Raw genomic sequence first — 20,503 nt, forward strand, 5'->3', positions numbered from 1 at the left:
TTTCAAACTGCTTATATTGTTACACTTGAAGTGAGTTTCTTGTAGACAGCATAAGGTTGGGTCATATTTTTAATCCGCTCTGCCAATTTCTGTGTTTTAACTGGTATATTGAGATTTATTGAATTTAATTATTGGTATGTTGGGGTTTAAGTGTGCCATTTTTTTTGTTTTATATTTGGTTTTCATTTCTCTTTTCTATGACTTTATGTAGGTTGCTGGAACATTTTTTTGAATTCTATATAAAATTTTTTTTAATATTTAATTTTGAGAGAGAGAGACACACACACACAGAGTATATGCACACAAGCAGGGAAGGGGCAGAGAGGAGAGACAGAATCCCAACCAGGCTCCACGCCATCAGCCCAGAGCTTGATGTGGGGGTTGAACTCCTGAACCATGAGATCATGACCTGAGCCAAGATCAAGTCAGACACTTAACGGACTGTGTCACCCAAGCACCCCAATGAATTCCATTTTTATTTATTTATAGTGTTTTTGGTATATTAGTTTGCATAACTTGTTTTAGCTGTTTCTCTAGCTATTACTATATATATGTGTAGATAAATGTATATATGTGTATATATATATTTTTATATTTATATATGTGTATATATAATACATATCATATATGTATTATATATTATATATAATATATATAATTTTTCAGTCTACTGGTGTCATTTTACCAGTAGAAACCTTACTTTACTTTCCTCTTTTTTTAAATATTACTTCTACTTATTATTATATTATTACTTCTATATATATTTAGAACCACAACATTAAAATTTTCGCTTCAACCATTATTTCAGAAACTCAAGAGAAGTCTATTGTATTTACTCATATTTTTGCTTACCATGTTTTTTATCCTTTCTCATGTTCCAGTTCCTTTTTAAAATTTCTTCCTTTCTCCTTAGAAAACCTCCTTCAGCTATTCTTGTAGGGTCGGTCTGCTAGCAACAATATTTCTAGTTTTCCTTCATCTGAGAGTGTCTTAATTTTCTCCTTTACTCACACAAGCTATTTTCACCGGATTCTGATTTGACACTTTTCTTTTAGCACTTGAAAAATGTGCTACTTCCTTTTGGCTTTCATGGTTTCTGATGAGAAATCTGGTGTCATTTGAATTGTTTCTTCTGTAGGTGAGGCATCATCTCTCATTCGCTGCCCTCCAGAATTTTTGTAGTTAGTTTTTACAAGTTTGACTATCAAGTGTCTGGTGTGGATTTCTTTGGGCTTGTTGGGGTTCATTCAGCTCCTCCTCCACCTCCTTCTAATGTTAACTACTGCTTAATAAGCAACGGCTGTATATCAGACATTGTGCTGGGCATTTTATGTACACTATTGCTAATTCTACCCACAAATTTGAGAGTTAGGGAAGTTAGATTAAACTACATGAAACTGTCATGGCTTCACTCAGCTTCTTAAATGTATAGGTTTATGTCTTTTGCCAAATTTGGTACATGTAAGACATTATTTCTGTGGGTACTTTTTCAGTCTGCCCGTTCTCCTATCCTTTTTTTACCTCTTTTTTACTCCTCTCCTTCTGAGTCTCTCATGACACAAATGCTAGATCATCTGTTATAGCTCCATGAGTACTTGAGGCTGTTAGTCTGTTTTTTTCTCTGCTAGATAGTGCAATTTCTATTGTCCTATCTTACAGTTCTTTCCTCTAACATAATTGTTTTGGCATCTACTGATGATCTTTTCTCATTTAGTTTAAGAGCTTCTGGGTTCTTAGGAGTGATTTTCACTGAAAACCTTGACATTCTGGAAATTATAAGCCTGTGGATCTTACTGAGATCTACTTTAGCTAATTTAATCTGAAACCACTCCAGCAGAAGGCAAGGGTCATTGGCTTGATATTGCTAAATGGAGGCAGAAGTTCAGGTTGCCACTTAGCTATTGTTGTTACCCAAGGGTGTACCTTGTTACTGCTGCCTGGAAGTGGGAGTTCCAACTCCCCAGTAAGCCTCCACTGGTACCTTCCCAGCTCCTAGGAGTAGGAATGCCTATTCACTGCCCACTATATGGCCTTCATTAACATAACAGGGAAGGGTGGCATTTTTACTACTGGGTGGTGATGATGAAAGTCCTGACCTACCACTTGGCGTCTGACACCATCCCAGGAGAGAGGGAGGCAGCTTGTTACTGCCAGATGGGCAGTTGAAGTCCATGCTCCCTGCATGGTCTCCACTGACACTATGGAGGGTAGGGGAAGAGGGAGGGCCTATTATTGCTGGATGGCTTCCCACTCAGCCCTTTCTGACACTACCCTGGTGGTGTGGTAGGGGACAATGTTAGGGTGACCTAGAGGGAGTGGGGGTAGAAGTCTCCCCTCTTGACTTTTCCTGGCATGGGTAGACATGGGAGGATACATAATTTTTCTTTGTAGTGTTTGGCTGGAGAACATGTATTCTCTGAAAGTTTTGTTTTGCTAGATTGTCCATTTCCTAGTCCTTTGACTACAGAGTAGGTTTTTCTTGTTTTGCTTGTCTGAATTCGTAGGTCCTTTCAGATTGCTGGCTTCTTCATCTATAAGCCTGAGAAAGTCCAGTGCTATGTTGTCTCGGGTCCTGAGGTCCCTGGCTAGTCTTTCTCTCCCTCTTTTAGAGTCTTGTTTTATTAGTTGTGCTTAACTAACAGAATAAGGAAGAGTAGGTCTACTCCACTTTTTCAGAAGTCAGTCTCTATATATACTTACACTGTTTTTGATCAGTATCTCAAAACCTTGGGGATCAAGATGTTTTTTCTGTTCTCATTTATATCATTTTCCTTATCTTAAATTTTTTTAGGTGGCCATTCTGAGGACCTAAATTAGAATTGGTTTCTTCAGAGACGATTTGCATTTGCCTCTGCTGGGAGTCACAAATCTTACAAATTAGGGATCATTTTAGTTCTCTGCAAGTGTCCTAGTTGCATACAGAATTCTCAGGTGGTTTTTCTGTCCTGCAGCAGGATTGCTCAAGGGTTAATAGTCAAATTCCAGGGCTATTATTGGCATTTGTACCCAACGATGTCAGCTAGAAAACAGTTTTTCTTTCCTTTTGTGGGAAAGGGATTAGTATACCTTGAAGATTTTCCTTATTTTCTTGCAAGCCCAGAAATGCTTTTCAAACACTGTTACAGTTTATCCAGGAGTTGTTTGTATTGTAGTTGGAGGGTCACAAATCACTGGTAGAAATGCAAATACCTTGTTTATGACAATTGGTATTACTACCTTGAAAAGGACTGGAAAAGCAGTACTCCTCATGATTACCAGATTTTTGTCAAAAGGCCAGACATGAAGCTTTTATTGTTCATGTTTTAAATTCCGTAATGAAAGTTGTCATTTTAAGTGGGTGAGATAGATTACTCAAGTAATATTCTATTTTTACATCAAAACTAAGCCTTGCTCACTATATTACTATAGCTGAGTTCTGGGTACTGAGAAACTTGGTCTTCTTGGGAGGAATTAAGAACTGGAGAAAACTAGAATATTGAAAACAGTGAGTGTAAGAGCTATAAAACATGATCTAACCTGAAGTCTATGGTTCAGTTCCACTACAGCAACTGTAGCTGACAAGTTCTTTGGTTATTTTATCCAAGAGAACAAACCAAATCTTTATTTTACATTCCTGCAGCTAGCTCACTTCATTCCAAGAACCTGTTTCAAAAGTCCAGCTCACTACATTCCAGAGATCTGATTTTGTGATAACCAGTGCTGTTTTATTCATGACTCTTCTTTCCTCCAACTGCTCAGTAAATAAATTTAAGAAGGCTAGAGTCAAATTGGAGCTTCCATAAAACGTTTTCCCTCATAATCTTGACTCTTCTACTTTAAAATACTGTTCCAAGGATGGCTCTGTATAAACTTAATTCTTTAATAAGAACATTAGTGATTTCTAATACTTATTATATATCAGGCTCTGTTCTAAGCTCATTACATATATTTACTTTTCAAAACAATCCTAAGACACATGTGTTCCACCTGCCCTTACTCTATAGATGAGGAAACTGAGGCACAACGTAAAAAAAAACCCAGTCTCCCAGCTAGAACATGGTGGAACTGTTAATTGATCCTAGGCTGTCTGGTTCTAGAGTCTGTGCAATAATCCTCTAGTATAGACTGTGTAGAGCCCACACCAGACCCAGTATGTGTGATGATATCAGTTTCTAACAACAAAGTGAAATACAGTACTTTAGTAGGGAATACAGGTGAAAGCACAAATATATTTATTTCTCTAAGAACAGTATGCCATTTTTAAATTTAAAAAAATTATTATCAGCTGTCTCTGCAGTTTGTTTGCTCCTATTAAGCTGATAAAAAAATCCCAGAGCAGAGCAATTCACCAGCACGATCATTAAGTTGCAAATCTCTCCTTTGTCACAGAGCAAGGATACACTCAAATCCAGAAAATAACTTTAAGTGTTCACAGAAGGAGTACCTACATCCATTTATCATGCATTCCAGTGCCTGATGGCCCCCTTTCCTATCATCTAATCCCTAACCTAGTTTCTTTTTATAGTCTAAAAACAAGGAATCACCTTAGTAAGATATCCCTTCAGAGCACTGTTGAAAATATATTAAACACAGAGATACCTCAGATCCCTGTTCTATACGTTAAAAATATATTAGCACATACAGAAAATATCCGTAGATATATTCTATTATGTTCTAGTGAGTTTTTTTTCTCCCTTTTTGATAATGTCTTCAATTTCTTCTGAGACTTCTCCTTTGTAGTCATTTGGTTCTATTGCATTTAACTTCTTTTGATACTCCAGCGGTAAACCATTTTCTTTTGCACCTAGGCAAATGACCTAAAAAAACAAACAGCCTTTTAGTTAGGAACATAATTTAATATACCATAGCTTCATGTGTAGTATCAAGTATGAAATATTAGCTTTCAGGTAACTCTAGAATAATTATAGGACAAAAGACAGAGACAGAGTCATTCCTCTCAAAGTGAGTGTGAATGTGCTGGAAGTTTTCAGAGCCACGTGACACATCTTCATGGAGTATTAATTTTACTCAATAACAGGATTTAAAATATTTTTACAAACTAAAGTATAATTAACATACAGTGCTATATGAGTTTCAGATACACAATATAATGATTCAACAGTTCTTTACATTACTCAGTGCTCATCATGATAAGTGTGTTCTTAATTCCCTTCACCTATTTCACCCATCACCTCCCCCACCTCCATCTGGCAAGCACCAGTTTGTTCTCTGTGTTTAAGAGTCTGGGTATTTTCTGTTTGTTCATTTGTTTTGTTTCATAAATTCCACATATGAATGAAATCCTATGATATTTCTCTTTCTCTCTGATTTATTTCACTTACCATTAAACCCTAGGTCAATCCATGTTGTTCCAAAATCTCATTCTTTTTTATGGCTGAGTAATATATATATATATATATAGTGATGTAGTATATATACTATATATATATAGTGAACACACACACACACACACACACCCACACCCCTCGTCTTAATTATCCATAATTATTGACTACTCATGGACACTTGGATAGCATCCATAATTTGGCTACTGTAAATGATGCTGTGATAAACATAGGGGTGCATATATCTTTTCAAATGAATGTTTTAGTTTTTTTTGGGTAAATACCCAGTAGTGAAATTACTGGATCATATGATAGTTCTATTTTTAATTTTTTGAGGAACCTCCATACTGGTTTCCACAGTCACTGCACAAGTTTGCAATCCCACCAGCAGTGCATCAAGGTTCCTTTTTCTCCACATCCTCACTAACATTGGTTATTTCTTGTGTTTTTGATTCTAGTTATTCCAACTAATTTAAAATATTTTTTATGTTAAGGCAAAAAATTATTGTATAAAATTGGCATGGTCTGTTAAGAAAAAACACCATTCTTCAAAAAAATTTATAGTTTGGGGCGTCTGGGTGGTTCAGTCGGTTAAGTATCCAACTTTGGCTCAGGTCATGATCTCACGGTTAGTGAGTTCAAGCCCCACATCAGGCTCTGTGCTGACAGCTCAGAGCCTGGAGCCTGTTTCAGATTCTGTGTCTCCCTCTCTCTCTGCCCCTCCCCTGCTCCTGCTATCTCTCTCTCAAAAAGAAATAAACAATAAAAAAAAAAAAATTTTTTTTTTAAATTTATGTTTATAGGGAGCAGTTTTAGTTTAATCCTAGAGTCTACGCTACCTCTGAATTACACAAGGGAATAAATGGCAACTATGTTCAGTGTTACTTCCCAGATCCATACGAAGCTAACTTACCTAGGCTCCATACTAGACAATTTCAGATTAGGCCCAGGAACTGAGTCATTCATTCCAGGTGCTATGTCCTGATTGGGCCTTCCAATAGCACCTAAGTCTCGGTTTCTAAAAAGGGATGGTGGGGGTTTCTATCGCACATTCTTTTTCTATGCTGTGGGAGTGGTTTCTCTGATTTTGAAACACGGTGTGACTTATTTCCCTCCATCCACGGGTGGAAACATTTCAGCAGTAGGAAATGTATTTTTTTCTCCATAAAAACAAATCTCAGTGCTATGAAATACTGTTTTGTAGAAGAAAAAACTGATTACAAAAGTCTATGTATAGAATAAATCTAAAAATACACATATATGTGTTATTTTCTACTTTCGGAAAGAAAATACATGTCTAGAATTATGGCTCATGTATGTTTCTAAAAGCTTTTTTTTTTTTAAATAAATATGTTTTAAGAACATGGTTGTAACATTACAAATAAATCTGAACAGTTTTCAATTTGCATGTTAGGTAAATGCCATATTTGCATTAAAAACATTTCGATTAAAATGAAGTGTTCATGGGGTGCCTGGGTGGCTCAGTTGATTGGGTGTCTGACATCAGCTCAGGTCATGATTTCACATCTTGTGAGTTTAAGTCCTGCATCAGGCTCTATGCTGATAGCTCAGAGCCTGAGGCCTGCTTTGGATTCTGCGTCTCCCTTTCTCCTAGTCCCTCCCCGACTCACACTCTGTCTCTCTCTCTTCTTCAGAAATAAATAAACATTAAAAAAAAAAAAAAAAGAAGTGTTCATGTAGAATTTAACACACACAAAGTCTTTTTAAAACAAGATATTTTTTTGGGGCGCCTGGGTGGCTTAGTCGGTTGAACGTCCGACTTTTGCTTGGGTCATGATCTCGCGGTTCGTGGGTTCGAGCCCCGAACCCACTGACTCTGCCAGCTCAGAGCCTGGAGCCTGTTTCAGTCTGTGACTCCCTCTCTCTCTGACCCTCCCCTGCTCACGCTGTCTCTCTCTCTCCTAGAAATAAATAAAAATATTTAAAAAAAAAAAACCATATTTTTTAGATTAGCTCAGTGAAAATTAAAACGGAATTGCTGAAAGTCTTTGTTAGTAGCTTACCTTTTTATACTGGGGAGACGGGGGTGCACTCTCATAATTTCTCATCTGATAACTTCGGCAAATTATTCCTTTTCCTTCTTGAGTATAAACATTAACTTCTATTGGGACATATGTTCCACTTTTAACTCCTTCTTGCCTGAAAACCCGAACAGCCAAATTTTAACTATATGTAAATTAGCCAAGTTAGTTTACTGAATTAAAAATTTAACTGTCTATGAATATATGTCCTCCCTATGTATTTGAGGATAGAGTAGAATGTATTATAAATATTACCACATCAAAAGTAAACTTAGCATTTCAATTAGAAAGCCTCAGACTTACTATTAATTGGTATACTTCTAACAGATCTCTATATTTATTCTATCTGAAAACATGCTTGAATGTAGTTACTTCAATCTTTATACCCCCCCAAACATTGTTCTCTAGGCTACAAAAAAACATCTGTGTTCTCGCAGCAAGAGAATATCTGCCCAGAGAGAAGTTAAGTAGAGAGAATGGTTCACTCTTACTCACCAGTGACATAAAGTATGAAGCATGTCAGATAACCTGTTCTTATCAAGTCCTACTCTATTCTGCCAGCTTTCTTTGTATAAATGCTCTACAATACAACTCTTGAGGGTTCTAGGTATAAAAATGTATCAAAGCATTTCTAATATGTTGTCAGAGTTTTTAATTATTATTGTTTACTGATACAACTGCCACCTTAAAGAACTGTTTTTTAAAAACTGACTCTAAAACAAAACAAAACACACAAAAAACAAAAGAAAAACTGACTCTAATAAAAATGGAACTACTTTGAAACCAATAAAAAGATAGAATAATTACAAATATCTTTGTGCCTTTTCACAACATGAAACTACAAAAGACAAAAAGAACAATAATAAGGACTTCCATTTTTTACAGAAGAGATTATAAACATCCTCCCCAAATCTCAATCAGGATGGCTTAGTTGGTTAAGTGTCCAATTCATGATTTAAGCTCAGGTCTTGATCTCAGCATCGTTAGTTCAAGCCCCACATTGGGCTCTATATTGGGCATGAAGCCTACTTAAAAAGAAAAAGTGTGACCCTTCTAGGATTTTTTTTTTTAAATGCAAACTCTGTGCCCAACTTGGTGCTTGAACTCACAACCCTAAGATCAAGAATTGCACGCCTAGGCTTTTCTTTTTAGGAAATGTATACCTTTTATGTTAACTTTAAAGTGTAAAGAATGTAGTACATGGTTTGAAAAACCAACACACATTTATATATCTTTGCATATGATCCACTTTCTGAATTAGTTATTATTTAACTTATAATTAGAAGCCACCTACTCATCCAGAGAACTTAAATTGCTTTTGTTCATTTTCCATACTACTCCCCATACTTCATCGCCAGGACTTTGAAAAATGGTGGCTATACCTCCATGCCAAGTTTCACTTGTTTTGCCTTGGGAATTGCCAAAGTCAAGCTTAAAATCCTACAAAGGAAATAAAAAAGATATGATCAATATCCACTTGAACCAAAATATCCCTTCTCAAAATAAAAAAAAATTTACCTTGAACTCCATGCAATTAAAACATAAAATTTGAGTTCCTTCTCTGCATAAGAAACTGTAAAAAATACAAAGATAAACAAGGACCCAGATCTCAAGGACTATTTTTTCATACTCTTCTTTAAAAATAAAACATATGCTGAACATATTATGTATACATATCTTACCATAAACAGGTTTAAAGGTTTAAAAAACCCCGTATTCCCAATGCCTTAATACAACTACTTTCATTTTTGGAAAGTACTTCCCAGTCTGCCTACATACACATAGATTTTAACTTAGAGGCAACCATAGTACACATAATTATTGAAGATGGGTAGCTATGCAGGGGTTATAACCTTTTCTCCTCTTTTATGTATGTAGAGAGTACCCTAACAGCATATATCAGTACTTTTACCCTCAAGAAGTAGGCATTTGAGGGTGTTTTATATACTTATTAATCGAACATACATGAATTATATTATTATATCTATAATAATCATTAACAGCAGCTAACACTAGAACATTACTAGATTATATACTATATACACTGTGCTATGAGCTTTACACGGGCTCTCATTTTTATCCTGCCAACAACTTTATCGTACTCACTTAACAGCAAGAAAAAGTATAGTTTATCAAACAACTTGTCCAAGGTCTCACAACTAATAAATAATGGAGCCAGGTTTCTAGTTTTGCTTCCTCCCTCTTAGGGATGCATAATCAGAGGAGATAATCCTGGGGAAAATAAAAAACCCTTCCTTGGCTGTTTGTGGTGTAGGAAAATTTCTTCCCATCTTTCCAGAGCTTAGTTTCCTTAATATTAAAAAAAGTTGCACTAGATACTAAATCTAAGGTTAATAATTTATCTCTGTCACCTTTATTTTCTTAAACATGTCAGCCCCTCAGGAAGAAGGCTGGTTTGAGCACCTTCAGCTGGTGTACTGGATATTCTAGGAGCAGGCAGCCCTGGCAGGACTTTAGGAGAGCTGATGACAAGTTACAACCACACTAGGTCCTGGCTGTCTATTACTAGATCCAATAGACAATCTTCATTTCTCCTACTGCTCCACTTTTCTGCGGCTTCTGACATATTAACCACCCCATCTTGATCTGCCTCTTCCTGACTTCGGACTGTTCCCTGATCTCAATTCCCTTTGCTAAGTCCTCCTCCTGGTCTTTAGATGATAGAGTTTCTGAGGCTCAGTTTAGGCCCCTTTCTCTGTTTATTAACAATTTGCTCAAGATGGTCCATCACCTCTAATGACTTCAAATACCATCCAGCATTCCAATTCTTTTAATCCAGCCCAGATCTCTCTTCTAAACTTCAAAAGTACTTAGAACAGGGCCGACCAGGCAGTGAATACTTAATAAATGCTCACTAATATTTTTCTGCTCATTTGGCTGTATAAGAAGCATCTCAAACTCAGTATGTTCAAACCGAGCTTAACTTTCCTTCCCAAACTGATGTGCCTCTTCTCTTAACAAACATCACCATCATCCATCCTATTGCACCAAAAATCTCGGTCACCCCTGTTACCTCCTCCTCCCTTCACAATCAGTCACCAAAGCTTAACACTGTTATTTCCTAAATATCTCCCAAAGCCATCTACCCTCTACTGCTACTGCTCCAGTTCAAGGTGCCATCACCTTTTTCTTTTTCTTTTTAAAATTTTTTTTAATGTTTTATTTATTCCTGAGTGAGAGACAGCATGAGTAGGGAAGGGTCAGAGAGAGAGAGGGAGATACAGTATCTGAAACAGGCTCCAGGCTCTGAGCTGGCAGTCAGCACAGAGCCCGACGCGGGGCTCGAACCCACGAACCGTGAGATCATGACCTAAGCGAAAGTCGGACGCTTAACCGACTAAGCCACCCAGGCGCCCCGACATCACCTTTTTCATAAATTGCTTCAAAATCTTTCTAAGTGGGCTTCCCGCATTCACTGTTGTCCTCCCTTCCAGTCCATTTTCCGTAGTAACCAGAATGAGCTTTCAAAGTTGTGAATCTGATCTCTCATTTGCTGAAATTCTGCAATAGGGCTTTTCATAGCTCTCAAGATAAAAACCAAAGTCTTCTGTGGTGCTGTAACATGTGACCCTTCCTCTCTAGCCATCATTCTCTATCTTCCTCGCACACTAAACTCCAACCATAGCGGCTGGGAAGATCTACCTTCTTCTTTCCTGAGGACATTTGTACATGCTGTTCCTTCTATTTTCTTTGCCTCTCCCTGCCCAAACATCCAGGTCTCAGCTTCAAAGTCATATTTTCAGGAAGAGCTTTACTGAGCTCTAGGGTCAGGACCCCAAGTCATACACTCCCATAGCACCTAACATCTCCCTTTTTCTTTTTTTTTAAAGGCTTCATTTTTCAAAAAGATCAGTTTTAGGTTCACAGCTAACTGAGAGGGAGGTACAACATGTCTCCTTTTTAAACTCACCATATCTGTAACTGAATAATCATTTGCCTGATAGCTCTTCCATTTGTCCCAACTATAAGTATCTGAACTTCTTTTCCACATTTGGGCAATTTCCTACCTTATGAGTCTGGGGGTGAGGGAGGTGGGTAGAAAGTTCTAGAGCCCACCTCCCATTTTTGAAGCTTCAAGGCCAAAAGTTGGTTCTCCCAGCTTTGCCTGTAGTCAGGGCATGGGCACATGGCCAAGAGTAAGCCAGTGGGACACCCATCCGGGGCTTTGAATCAGAAGCTGGAGCTAGTGCCCAAGGACTGTGGACACGACACCTTGGAAGTGATGGCCACATCTAGGTTTCAGGAACTGCAGGGGTGTGGTGACGGCAGCCCAGGCAAGGCCAAGAGCAGATAGTGTGGGTGATGCACGTTGCAGCGTCCATGTTTACCACACTCAGCAGTGGTGCACGGGCGGCCTCAGAACCGGGGGGTTCTGTCTGTGATACTGTGTTGTGGTCGCTATGCCTTCCTAAATTTACGCCTTTGTGTGTGCGTGTGCGCGGGCTTCTAAGTAGGCTCCGCAACCCAAAACGGGGCTCGGACTCATCAGCCTAGGATCAAGAGTTGCATGCTCCACCTACTGAGTCAGCCAGGCGCCCCTATACCTGCCTGTGCGATCAGCTCTGTAGTCCTACCTTCCTGGTCATTCCGCGAGCCCTCCGACAGCTTTTCAACGCATTCTTCTTCTGCTTAAATCAGCCACTTTCTGTTGCTTGCAACTAAGAGCCCTGACAACACCAGAGACCATGCTTGTCTAACTCAACAGTGTCAAAAGGTTTCGCACAGGGCTTTGGTTTTTTTGCTTGTGTTTACTCAATCACCTTTGTATCTACAGGGAAGACTATCCCAAATGAACCAACGGACTGTAGCGCAGAGCAGTGATTTTTACCCAGGTGGGTTATGGTGCATCCAGACACTGGACTCGGCTGGGCTCAGCGCTCACTACGGATGAGACACGGTGCCAGCTTTCAGGACCTCTCGGATCAGGAGCGAAAGGCCGGTGACTGGAGTTTTACAAACAGCAGGTGACAAGTCCTGCAGCAAAGGTGCGGGGTGAACGGAAAGCAACTGATTTCCGGCCTTGGGGTCGGGGAAGGCGCCTCAGAGACACCAAGCAAGCGAATGGATCCTGTGAGCGTGGCCCTTCGGCGGGGGCGGGGGGCACGAGAGGGGCGGCCGGACCTGGGCAGAACGGGCAGCCTATGGGGAAAGTCAGGAGGGGACTCTAGGGGACCCAGGCGCGCAGAACCCAGGACGGCGAAGAGAGCTCGGACGTACTCTCATCAGCAAGAGGTGTCTTCCCGGCCCTGAGAAAGCGACCTCTCGAAATCCTGCCCCCTCGTCCGCAGGGGCCGCGGGGAGCACTGACCTGCAGGCGAGCCACGCAGCAGAACGCGGCCGACGGGTTTCGGAGGTGGATCCGCTCGGTCAGCAGATTGCTACCGTAGGCGAAGTACAGAAAACTCTCCCCCTCCTGGTCCCGCAGGTCCTCACAGCCCGAGTTCGCCATGTTCCACCCGGACACCTGCACAGCAGCGGTGTCGGCGGTAAGACTGTGAGGAGAGGTCTGGGAGCGCCCCAACTTTAGTGGCCAGCGAGCCGGCGACTCTTGAGTTAGGGGAAAGGCGGGAAGCGTGGGCCCGGAGAGTCAGATGCCACCGCTCTTCTGATTGGCTATCGGTCACAAATGTTGAGTCACTCCCTCTGATTGGCCAAGCCCACCGCCTCCTCTCCATTCTCCAGTTAGGATTCTGAAGTACTCAGTCCTGAGGCGACAGGGAACCGATTCCTCATTGGACATGATCCTCTGTTGTCCCGCCCCTGTGCTCTGGGGATCCGATCAGAATCCCTCTGATTGGTGAGTGGGCGGGCGCTACGCGGAGGTGGGTCAGGTCCGGTGCGTTGGGTGCGGGGGTCGCGTCGCCAGCGTCCTGGGCTTGTGTTTTCAGCTTCAGGTGGCATAAGTGTGGTTTCTTGGCTGTGGGTGCTTTTGAGAGAGCACTGGGCACCCCTGAAGCGAAACAGCTGCCGTGGCCGCACCCCCAAACGGTTCCTTCCCCTGGCAGCTCTCTCCCGTCCCGCCCTGCGGGTTTGGAGCAGTCGGTCACCACGGGTCTGTCCCCTCCATAGGCTGGGTCCGACTGCCCCAGCCCTGATCATCTGCGTGGAGAAGCCCCTCGGCAAGTCTGGGACTCCTTTCCCCGACGGCAGTAGCGAGTCGGGTTCAAATCCCGATGCTGCCGTTTACTGGCCACATGAGCTTGGGCATCTCTCATCTGTTTGCTCCTTTTAAAATAGGGATTTTAATATAAATTAGGATCATGGTTACATAACTTATGTTCCCCAATCTCACAGAGTTGGTTTAAGTACTTTAAGAATAGTTTTGGGGGCGCCTGGGTGGCTTAGTCGGTTAAGCGTCCGACTTTCGCTCAGGTCATGATCTCGGGGTTCGTGGGTTCGAGCCCCGCGTCGGGCTCTGTGCTGACTGCCAACTCAGAGCCTGGAGCCTAGTTCAGAGTCTGTGTCTCCCTTTCTCTCTGACCCTCCCCTGCTCATGCTGTCTCTCTCTCTCCTAGAAATTAANAAAAAAAAAAAAAAAAAAAAAAAGTTTTGTTAACGCTATTAGGTGCAAAAACTAGGTGTAAAATAAGATATAAAAGTATAAGAACGAAATAAAACGTTACAGCCTTAAACTTTGAAATGAAAATATTAGTTTGAACTCAGGGCAATGGCTATCCTTGGTACCCAGATTTTGATTTCTAAATACCACTCTTCACTAAAACGTACCAGGGATCGTTGGAGAAATGGTTTCTGCCAGGTCAAAAGCTGGGAATGAATCGGAGCGCTTGGAACATCTTGTGACAGAAAGTCTGGAATTATCCCAGAAAAATGAGGTCCTTTTAGAAGGATATTGGAGCCAGCTTGAAGGAGTGCCCACTGGCCAAAAGTAGAACAATCTGAGTCCCAAAAATAATGACTGCAATGGACTGAAAATGTCAGATGTAAAAAAGAGTAAACCAAATATAAAAAACAGTTTTTAAAAACCTCATTTGCCATTGTGACTATTACAGCAACTCTTTACTCTGAAAAGTGGTAACTTAAGAAAACCAATTAAACATTTATTCTACCCTTCTGCTTGCAGCTATATTTCAGGGGTAACCAAATAGTTCCAGTTAATGAGGAAACAGTTCTCTTTACAAAAGTATGCCAGCTAAATAATGTAAAATGAATGACAGAATGAGAAAATCACCATTTTGTAGCCCCTAATGAAATAACTGATTTATGCCAGGATCATCAATGAAACCATTTGGTGAAAGGGTAATAGCGAACAGAATATTCACATAGGACCAAGTTATCGCCCCAGGATTACTCGCTGTAGTCAGAAGAAAAACATAATGACAATGAAGAAATCTGGTCCCTCCCACCGTAACCTAGATCAATCTTATAATCACTAATAGTGTACGAACCTGACATATCTCCTGATATGAATAAATATGAAGCACCAGTATGGTCTGTGAAGTATTGTTTCCCAAACTCTTTCACTTCTGTATAATCAAGCATAAGCAGGAACTACAAGGATAGAAGAACAGAAATGACACCAAGAGGAAACAATCAGAAAAATCCTGAGCAAATGGTGGGATATCCTGCAGAGCAAATGAACAAATGGCTGTCTCTTAAATTAAGCTGGTGTAATTAAAAAAAGAAAAAAGAAAAAGAAAGAAAGAAAAAAAGCAGCCGGATGGCGGTTGAAGAAACTAAGAGACATGATAACTACATGCAATGGCTTGTCCTTGATTCTGGTTCAGTAAACCAGATATAAAAGATATTTTGGAGACAATTAAGAAATCTGAATACAAAGTAGGGGATGAGATGGTATAAACGATTGCTTTTTTTGTTAGGTATGATAATAGCCTTGTGTTATATGGAAAGATAGCTCTATTTTTAGATATACATACTAATGTACTTAGGTGTAAAATATTTGCTATCTATTTTTAAATAATTTAGAAAAGTTGGAATATGGAAAGTGTTAAGTGTTCAATTATGGATGTTCATTTTCTTATTGTCTTTTCTATATATTTGAACATTTTCATGTCAAAAAGTAAACAAAGAAAAATGGTGATATCTGTGTTTTTTATTAATTTTTAATTTATTTTTGAGAAACAGAGCACGAGCAGGTGTGAGGGAGGGACAGATAGAGAGGAGAACAGAAGGTCCGAAGCAGGCTCTGTGCTGACAGTAGGGAACCCTATGCGGGGCTCGAACTCACAAACCATGAGATTATGACCTGAGCCAAAGTCAGTCGCTCAATCGACTAAGTCACCCAGGTGCCCTCAAAAATGGTGATATTTGTAAAGCACTGGGCAGATAGTGAGCACTCAATAAGCAGTAACATTGTTGTTATATAATGGGAAAATCACAAGGTTGATCCCCTCTCCCATCCCCCAAACATCAAGGTAGAACTTGAAATGCATACTTGGTAACTTCAGTGAGCAAGTTGCTCTTGCTGGCAAGATGGTGCATTATTCATCAGAATTCTCAAGGCCTCTACTTTGGAGCATTCCCACTTACGATGTCCTTCTGTGTTTTAAATTGCTTTTAGACAGTCTAAATATATGTATTATTTAATTATCTTTAAGGTCTTTGACTTTTTTCTCACCCTCTATTTCTCACTAGTTGCTTAATTTTGTGGTTGCCAATTTTTCTTAATACCCTTTTACAAAAATTTTCAGAAGCATCGATGTTTCCTCAAGCACTGAAAAATCTTTTCTTACACCCATTAAGCATTTTATTTAGCTTCCCCATGTAGATTGCTGTGTACTGACCCCTGTTGGCTAAGGCGGTAGATAGCAAGGGTTTTTTGTTTTTCCAAACTTAATCAAAGCTTGGTTAACACTATTCATTAACATTCATTGAGCACTTATTAAATGCCAGGCACCAACCTAAACTCATATATATTAACTGATTTAATCCTAAAAATAATCCTATGCAAAAAGTGCTAATATTATTCTGATTCTATAGTTGAGGAAGCTGAGGTAGGTTAACTAACTTCCCCCAGGCTGTAACTAGCAATGACTAGCACATCGTTTAACAGCCAAGCACTCTGATTCTAGAGTCATTACTGGGTACTTCTTCCCAAATTTCTCAAACTGAAAAGCCCCGATGGTCTAGAAAAAACTGGCGATTAATAACTTACTTTCAAGCACAATCTCTACCTTATCTATAAAGATATTATGAAATAATAATTCTAGCTTTCAGTCATTTGATAATGAGTGAATGAGGTCAACTTTCTTCCAAGTGCCATTATTCAGTCTAGTGGTCTTTAAAGTTTTTTATTGTATTATTAAGATTTTATTGTATTAAGATTTTTTAATTGTATTATAAACACCCACAGACAATGTATATAGTGTACTACCCACAAAATGACACTTTAAAAATAGCTATTTACAGCACTCTCAACAATAGCTAAAACATGGAAAGAGCCTAAGTGTCCATCAACAGATGAATGGATCAAGAAGATGTGGTTTATCTATACCATGGAATACTACATGGCAATGAGAAACAATGAAATCTGGCCATGTGTAGCAACATGGATGGACCTTGAGGGTGTTATGCTGAGCGAAATAAGTCAGGCAGAGAAGGACAAATACCATATGTTTGCACGTATAGGAGGATTAGGAGGAACTTGATGGAGTAACAAGGGGGAGAAGAAGGGGGGAAATGGTGGGGGAAAGGGAGAGAAGCAAACCATGAGAGACTCTTGAATGATGACAAAAACTGAGGACTGATGGATGTGGGGGGAGGGGGGATGGGCATGGAGGAGGGCACTTGTGGGGATGAGCACTGAGTGTTCTGTGGAAACTAATTTGACAATAAACTATTAGAAAAAAATAGCTATTTAACTGTCATGTTAATGCAAAACATACATTTAGGGTCAAATTAATTATAAATCATAGTGGATAGAAATCCGTATTTCAAAGAGTCGTCTTGCAAATTTCCATTTTTTGGCTGACGTCAGATCTTATTAGATCATTATTTTTACACTATAATGTAGGTGATAAAGAGCTTATACCAGAAATCAGAAACGTGACCTTGGTACCTTTCTATTTTACTTGCGCTTGCAATTTTAGTAAGGGCTTTAATCCAGTTTTTTACAGATATCGTTTTTTGTGAGAATTAGTTCTCAGTGAATCCACTTAAGCAAACACCAGTGAGATGCAGTAAGTCACATGACACAGAAAGTGAAAGAATGAACGAGGGTCAGTGCCACCATCACCCCTTCCTTGGGAAGACACCTCCACCCCTCCTCCAGGATACCGCACCTCTTATGAGACATGATGACTGTCTGAGTCTGGGGTCTAGTGTTAGAGTAAAGGTAGCTTCTTATATTAGGATATAAGCACATATACTAAATAGAGTAAAATACAGTGAATCAAAATTATAATATTTTAGCTCACAAAATAGAATTTTGTTTTCATACCTTGGTAGATGAACTTGCTCACCTGCTTTGAATAACTGATTTTAGCATTATCATTTTATTTATTTATTTTTGAAAGAGAAATCGTGAGTGTGAGCAGGGGAGGGACAGAGAGAGAAGAAGAAAGAGAGAATCTCAAGCAGGCTCCACACAATGCGGGGCTCGATCTCATGACCGCAAGGTCATGACCTGAGCCTAAATCAAGAGTTGGACGCCCAACTGACTCTGCCACCCAGGTGCCCCTATCATTTTATTTATTTACTTACGTACTTATTTATTTTAGAGAGAGAACATGAGTAGGAGAGAGGGGCAGAGGGAAAGAGAAAGAGAATTTTAAGCAGGCTCCACTCTCAGTATAGAGTCTGACCTGGAGCTAGATCCCATGATCCTGGGATCATGACCTCAAGTCAGACACTCAACTGACTGAGTCACCCAGGCACTCTTACCATTATCATTTTAAAAAGAACACTTCAAGGTAAAACATTTGCACATTATGGTACATTTGAAGAGTTGTATAGTAAGAAGGCTATGTGTCCCTCGAGCAAGGCCAAGCTAGCTACTTAGGCAAAGCCATTCAGGGCAGTAGTACCATAGTGGGACAGAGAGAATTAATTCTCATGAATCTGTTTCTTAGCTCTGTGGATTGGAAAATTCAGTCTTGGCTCTGCGAGCAGATACACTAACTAGACTTATAAGAGATAGATGTATACATCATAATGCCAATTACTTGATATACAATGAGAAGCTGTAACAAATAAACCAGATTCATGTGTTCACTGATCAATGCATTTTCTTCAAAATAAATACACATGAGAAGGCTCCAGACACGAGTTTATCATGTTTTAGGAACTACAGGTCAGGTGGTTAAAGAGGAAGGAATAAGAGGAGGAATGACAGGAGATGAGGCTGAGAGACAGGCATGGGCCAGCTCATGCAACACCTCGAAGGCCATGTTAAGGAATCTGGATTTTATTCTAAGAAATGAAAAGCTACTAGGGTGTTTGGGCAGAGATATGATCTGACTTACTTTTCAATAGGATAATTCCCAGATGCTGAGTGGAGAATTGATTCTAAGGGGATAAAGACACATAAAGAAGCTGTTGTAGAAGTTTTGACAAGAGTGGATGGTGGCCTTGGACTAGGGTAGTGGGAGTGGAGCGAGACAGAATAGGACTGATTTAGGGTCCTATTTATGGTAGAGAAGACTGGACCTGCTGAAGATGGGAAGGGTGATTCCATGCCTACCAAACAACTTTCTAATTCTAGTCTGTCTCCTTAGTAGAGTTTCCTTCTAGAAGGAAGCACTGATCAGAGATCACAGGGATGTGATTTTCCTGCTAATTCTAGTTTTCCTTCCTGAGAATTTGAACTTGAGTCTGGGAAAGTTAGGTTACTCGCTGGGCACTGAGACTGTAATTTGTGATGCTCTGAGCTGGTGTTAGCCACGTTTGCACAGATGGAATGGGAAGAGGAGGAAAGTGACCTGAGTGACAGAAAAGAAAGCAGACCACACCTAAGGAGAAGATGGAGCTAGAGAAATTCAAGTCCTGAGTTCACTGAAATGTCAAGCTCCAGCTATTATCAGACCCAGCTAAATTTCTCACTTTGTTTTTTCCAAGATAGTCTCATAAGCCTTATTCTCCACAATGGTAATCAAATGGTAAATTAAATAGGTTATGGGGAATACAGCATATTTAATCCCACCACAATTTATTTTATTTTATTTATTTTATTTTATGGAGAGAGAGCACGAGATCGGGAGAGAGGGGCAGAGGGAAAGAGAGAATCCCACGCAGGCTCCGTGCTCAGTGTGGAGCCTGACATGGGGCTCCATCCCATGACCCTGGAATCATGACCTGAGCTGAAATCAAGAGTCGGATGCTTAATCAACTGAGCCACCCCGGCGCGCCCCCCACAACAATTTTTTAGAGTGTATCTTGAAGATTTCTAGCTCCCAAAGTATTTTGCTACACCTGTATTATTTTAAATATATATTAGTGACCTAAAGTATAGAGAAACCATTAATCATATGTGGTCCCTGGCTATGCAGGCAGTATTAGATAAATATGAACCTCCAACCGCAAGGAGGCGGAATAGCAGTTATGGAGAGAGAAATTGTATTTGCTGCCTAAAACCTGAAATGAGTTACCTTTGACTCATCGCTTTCTTTCAAATCCTATATCCTATCAGTCAGTAAGATCTGCTGCCATCAGCCGTCCTCTGCATTCTCACACTTGCCACCCTCTCCCTGGTGGCATCATCTCACACCTGGATTATGGCCACAGCTGCCTAGCTGTTTCCCTGACTCTGCTTTTCTCTGGAGATGGGGTAAGGGTGGGGATCTCATGAGGGCAGCACGGAAAGGGTTTGGAGAATGAGAAGTTGTTCAATTTCAGTAGAGCAACAATAGGTTCACATTAGGGAGTGGGAGATAAGTCTGGAAGGAGACTAGCATAATTTATGGGAGGGTCTTGAATTTTGCACTAAAGCTCAGACTATTTGGTGGTCAAAGCGGAGACATTTTTGGCTTTTGAGTACAGAGGGGCCCTTCTGTGCCTTTGGGAACTCGTTTTTGTGGCTGTGTGGAGGATGGCCTGGGAGGCAGTAGGATAGGGAGATGGCTGAGTGCCGGACACAAGTTCATGGCAATAGGATAGGTCATAAAAGTCAGAGTTAGGGCAGTGATTACAGAATGGAAATGA

General features: G+C 40.1%; 1 protein-coding gene across 1 annotated transcript; it reads right to left on the minus strand.

Moving 5' to 3' along the window:
- Positions 1 to 4,188: 4,188 nt before the first annotated feature.
- GGCT (gamma-glutamylcyclotransferase) lies at positions 4,189 to 13,684 on the minus strand. Its single transcript, XM_039229914.1, has 4 exons — positions 12,696 to 13,684; positions 8,661 to 8,806; positions 7,349 to 7,484; positions 4,189 to 4,796 (listed from the first exon to the last, which is right to left on the minus strand). The coding sequence occupies exons 1-4, from the start codon at positions 12,834 to 12,836 to the stop codon at positions 4,647 to 4,649; spliced, it is 573 nt and encodes a 190-aa protein (XP_039085845.1). The 5' UTR covers positions 12,837 to 13,684; the 3' UTR covers positions 4,189 to 4,646.
- Between the last annotated feature and the right edge of the window lie 6,819 nt (positions 13,685 to 20,503).

The sequence above is a fragment of the Hyaena hyaena genome, unplaced genomic scaffold, assembly GCF_003009895.1.
Source record: "Hyaena hyaena isolate Hyena2069 unplaced genomic scaffold, ASM300989v1 scaffold_40, whole genome shotgun sequence".
NCBI classification, from domain to species: domain Eukaryota; kingdom Metazoa; phylum Chordata; class Mammalia; order Carnivora; family Hyaenidae; genus Hyaena; species Hyaena hyaena.

Coding starts and splice junctions, on each gene's coding strand:
- GGCT (XM_039229914.1), bottom strand. CDS start 12,836: ATGGCGAACTCGGGCTGTGAGGACCTGCGGGACCAGGAGGGGGAGAGT. Junction 8,807..12,695: donor GCTGCGTGGCTCGCCTGCAG/GTCAGTGCTCCC, acceptor TTTCCTTTGTAG/GATTTTAAGCTTGACTTTGG. Junction 7,485..8,660: donor AATTTAAGTTCTCTGGATGA/GTAGGTGGCTTC, acceptor TCGGGTTTTCAG/GCAAGAAGGAGTTAAAAGTG.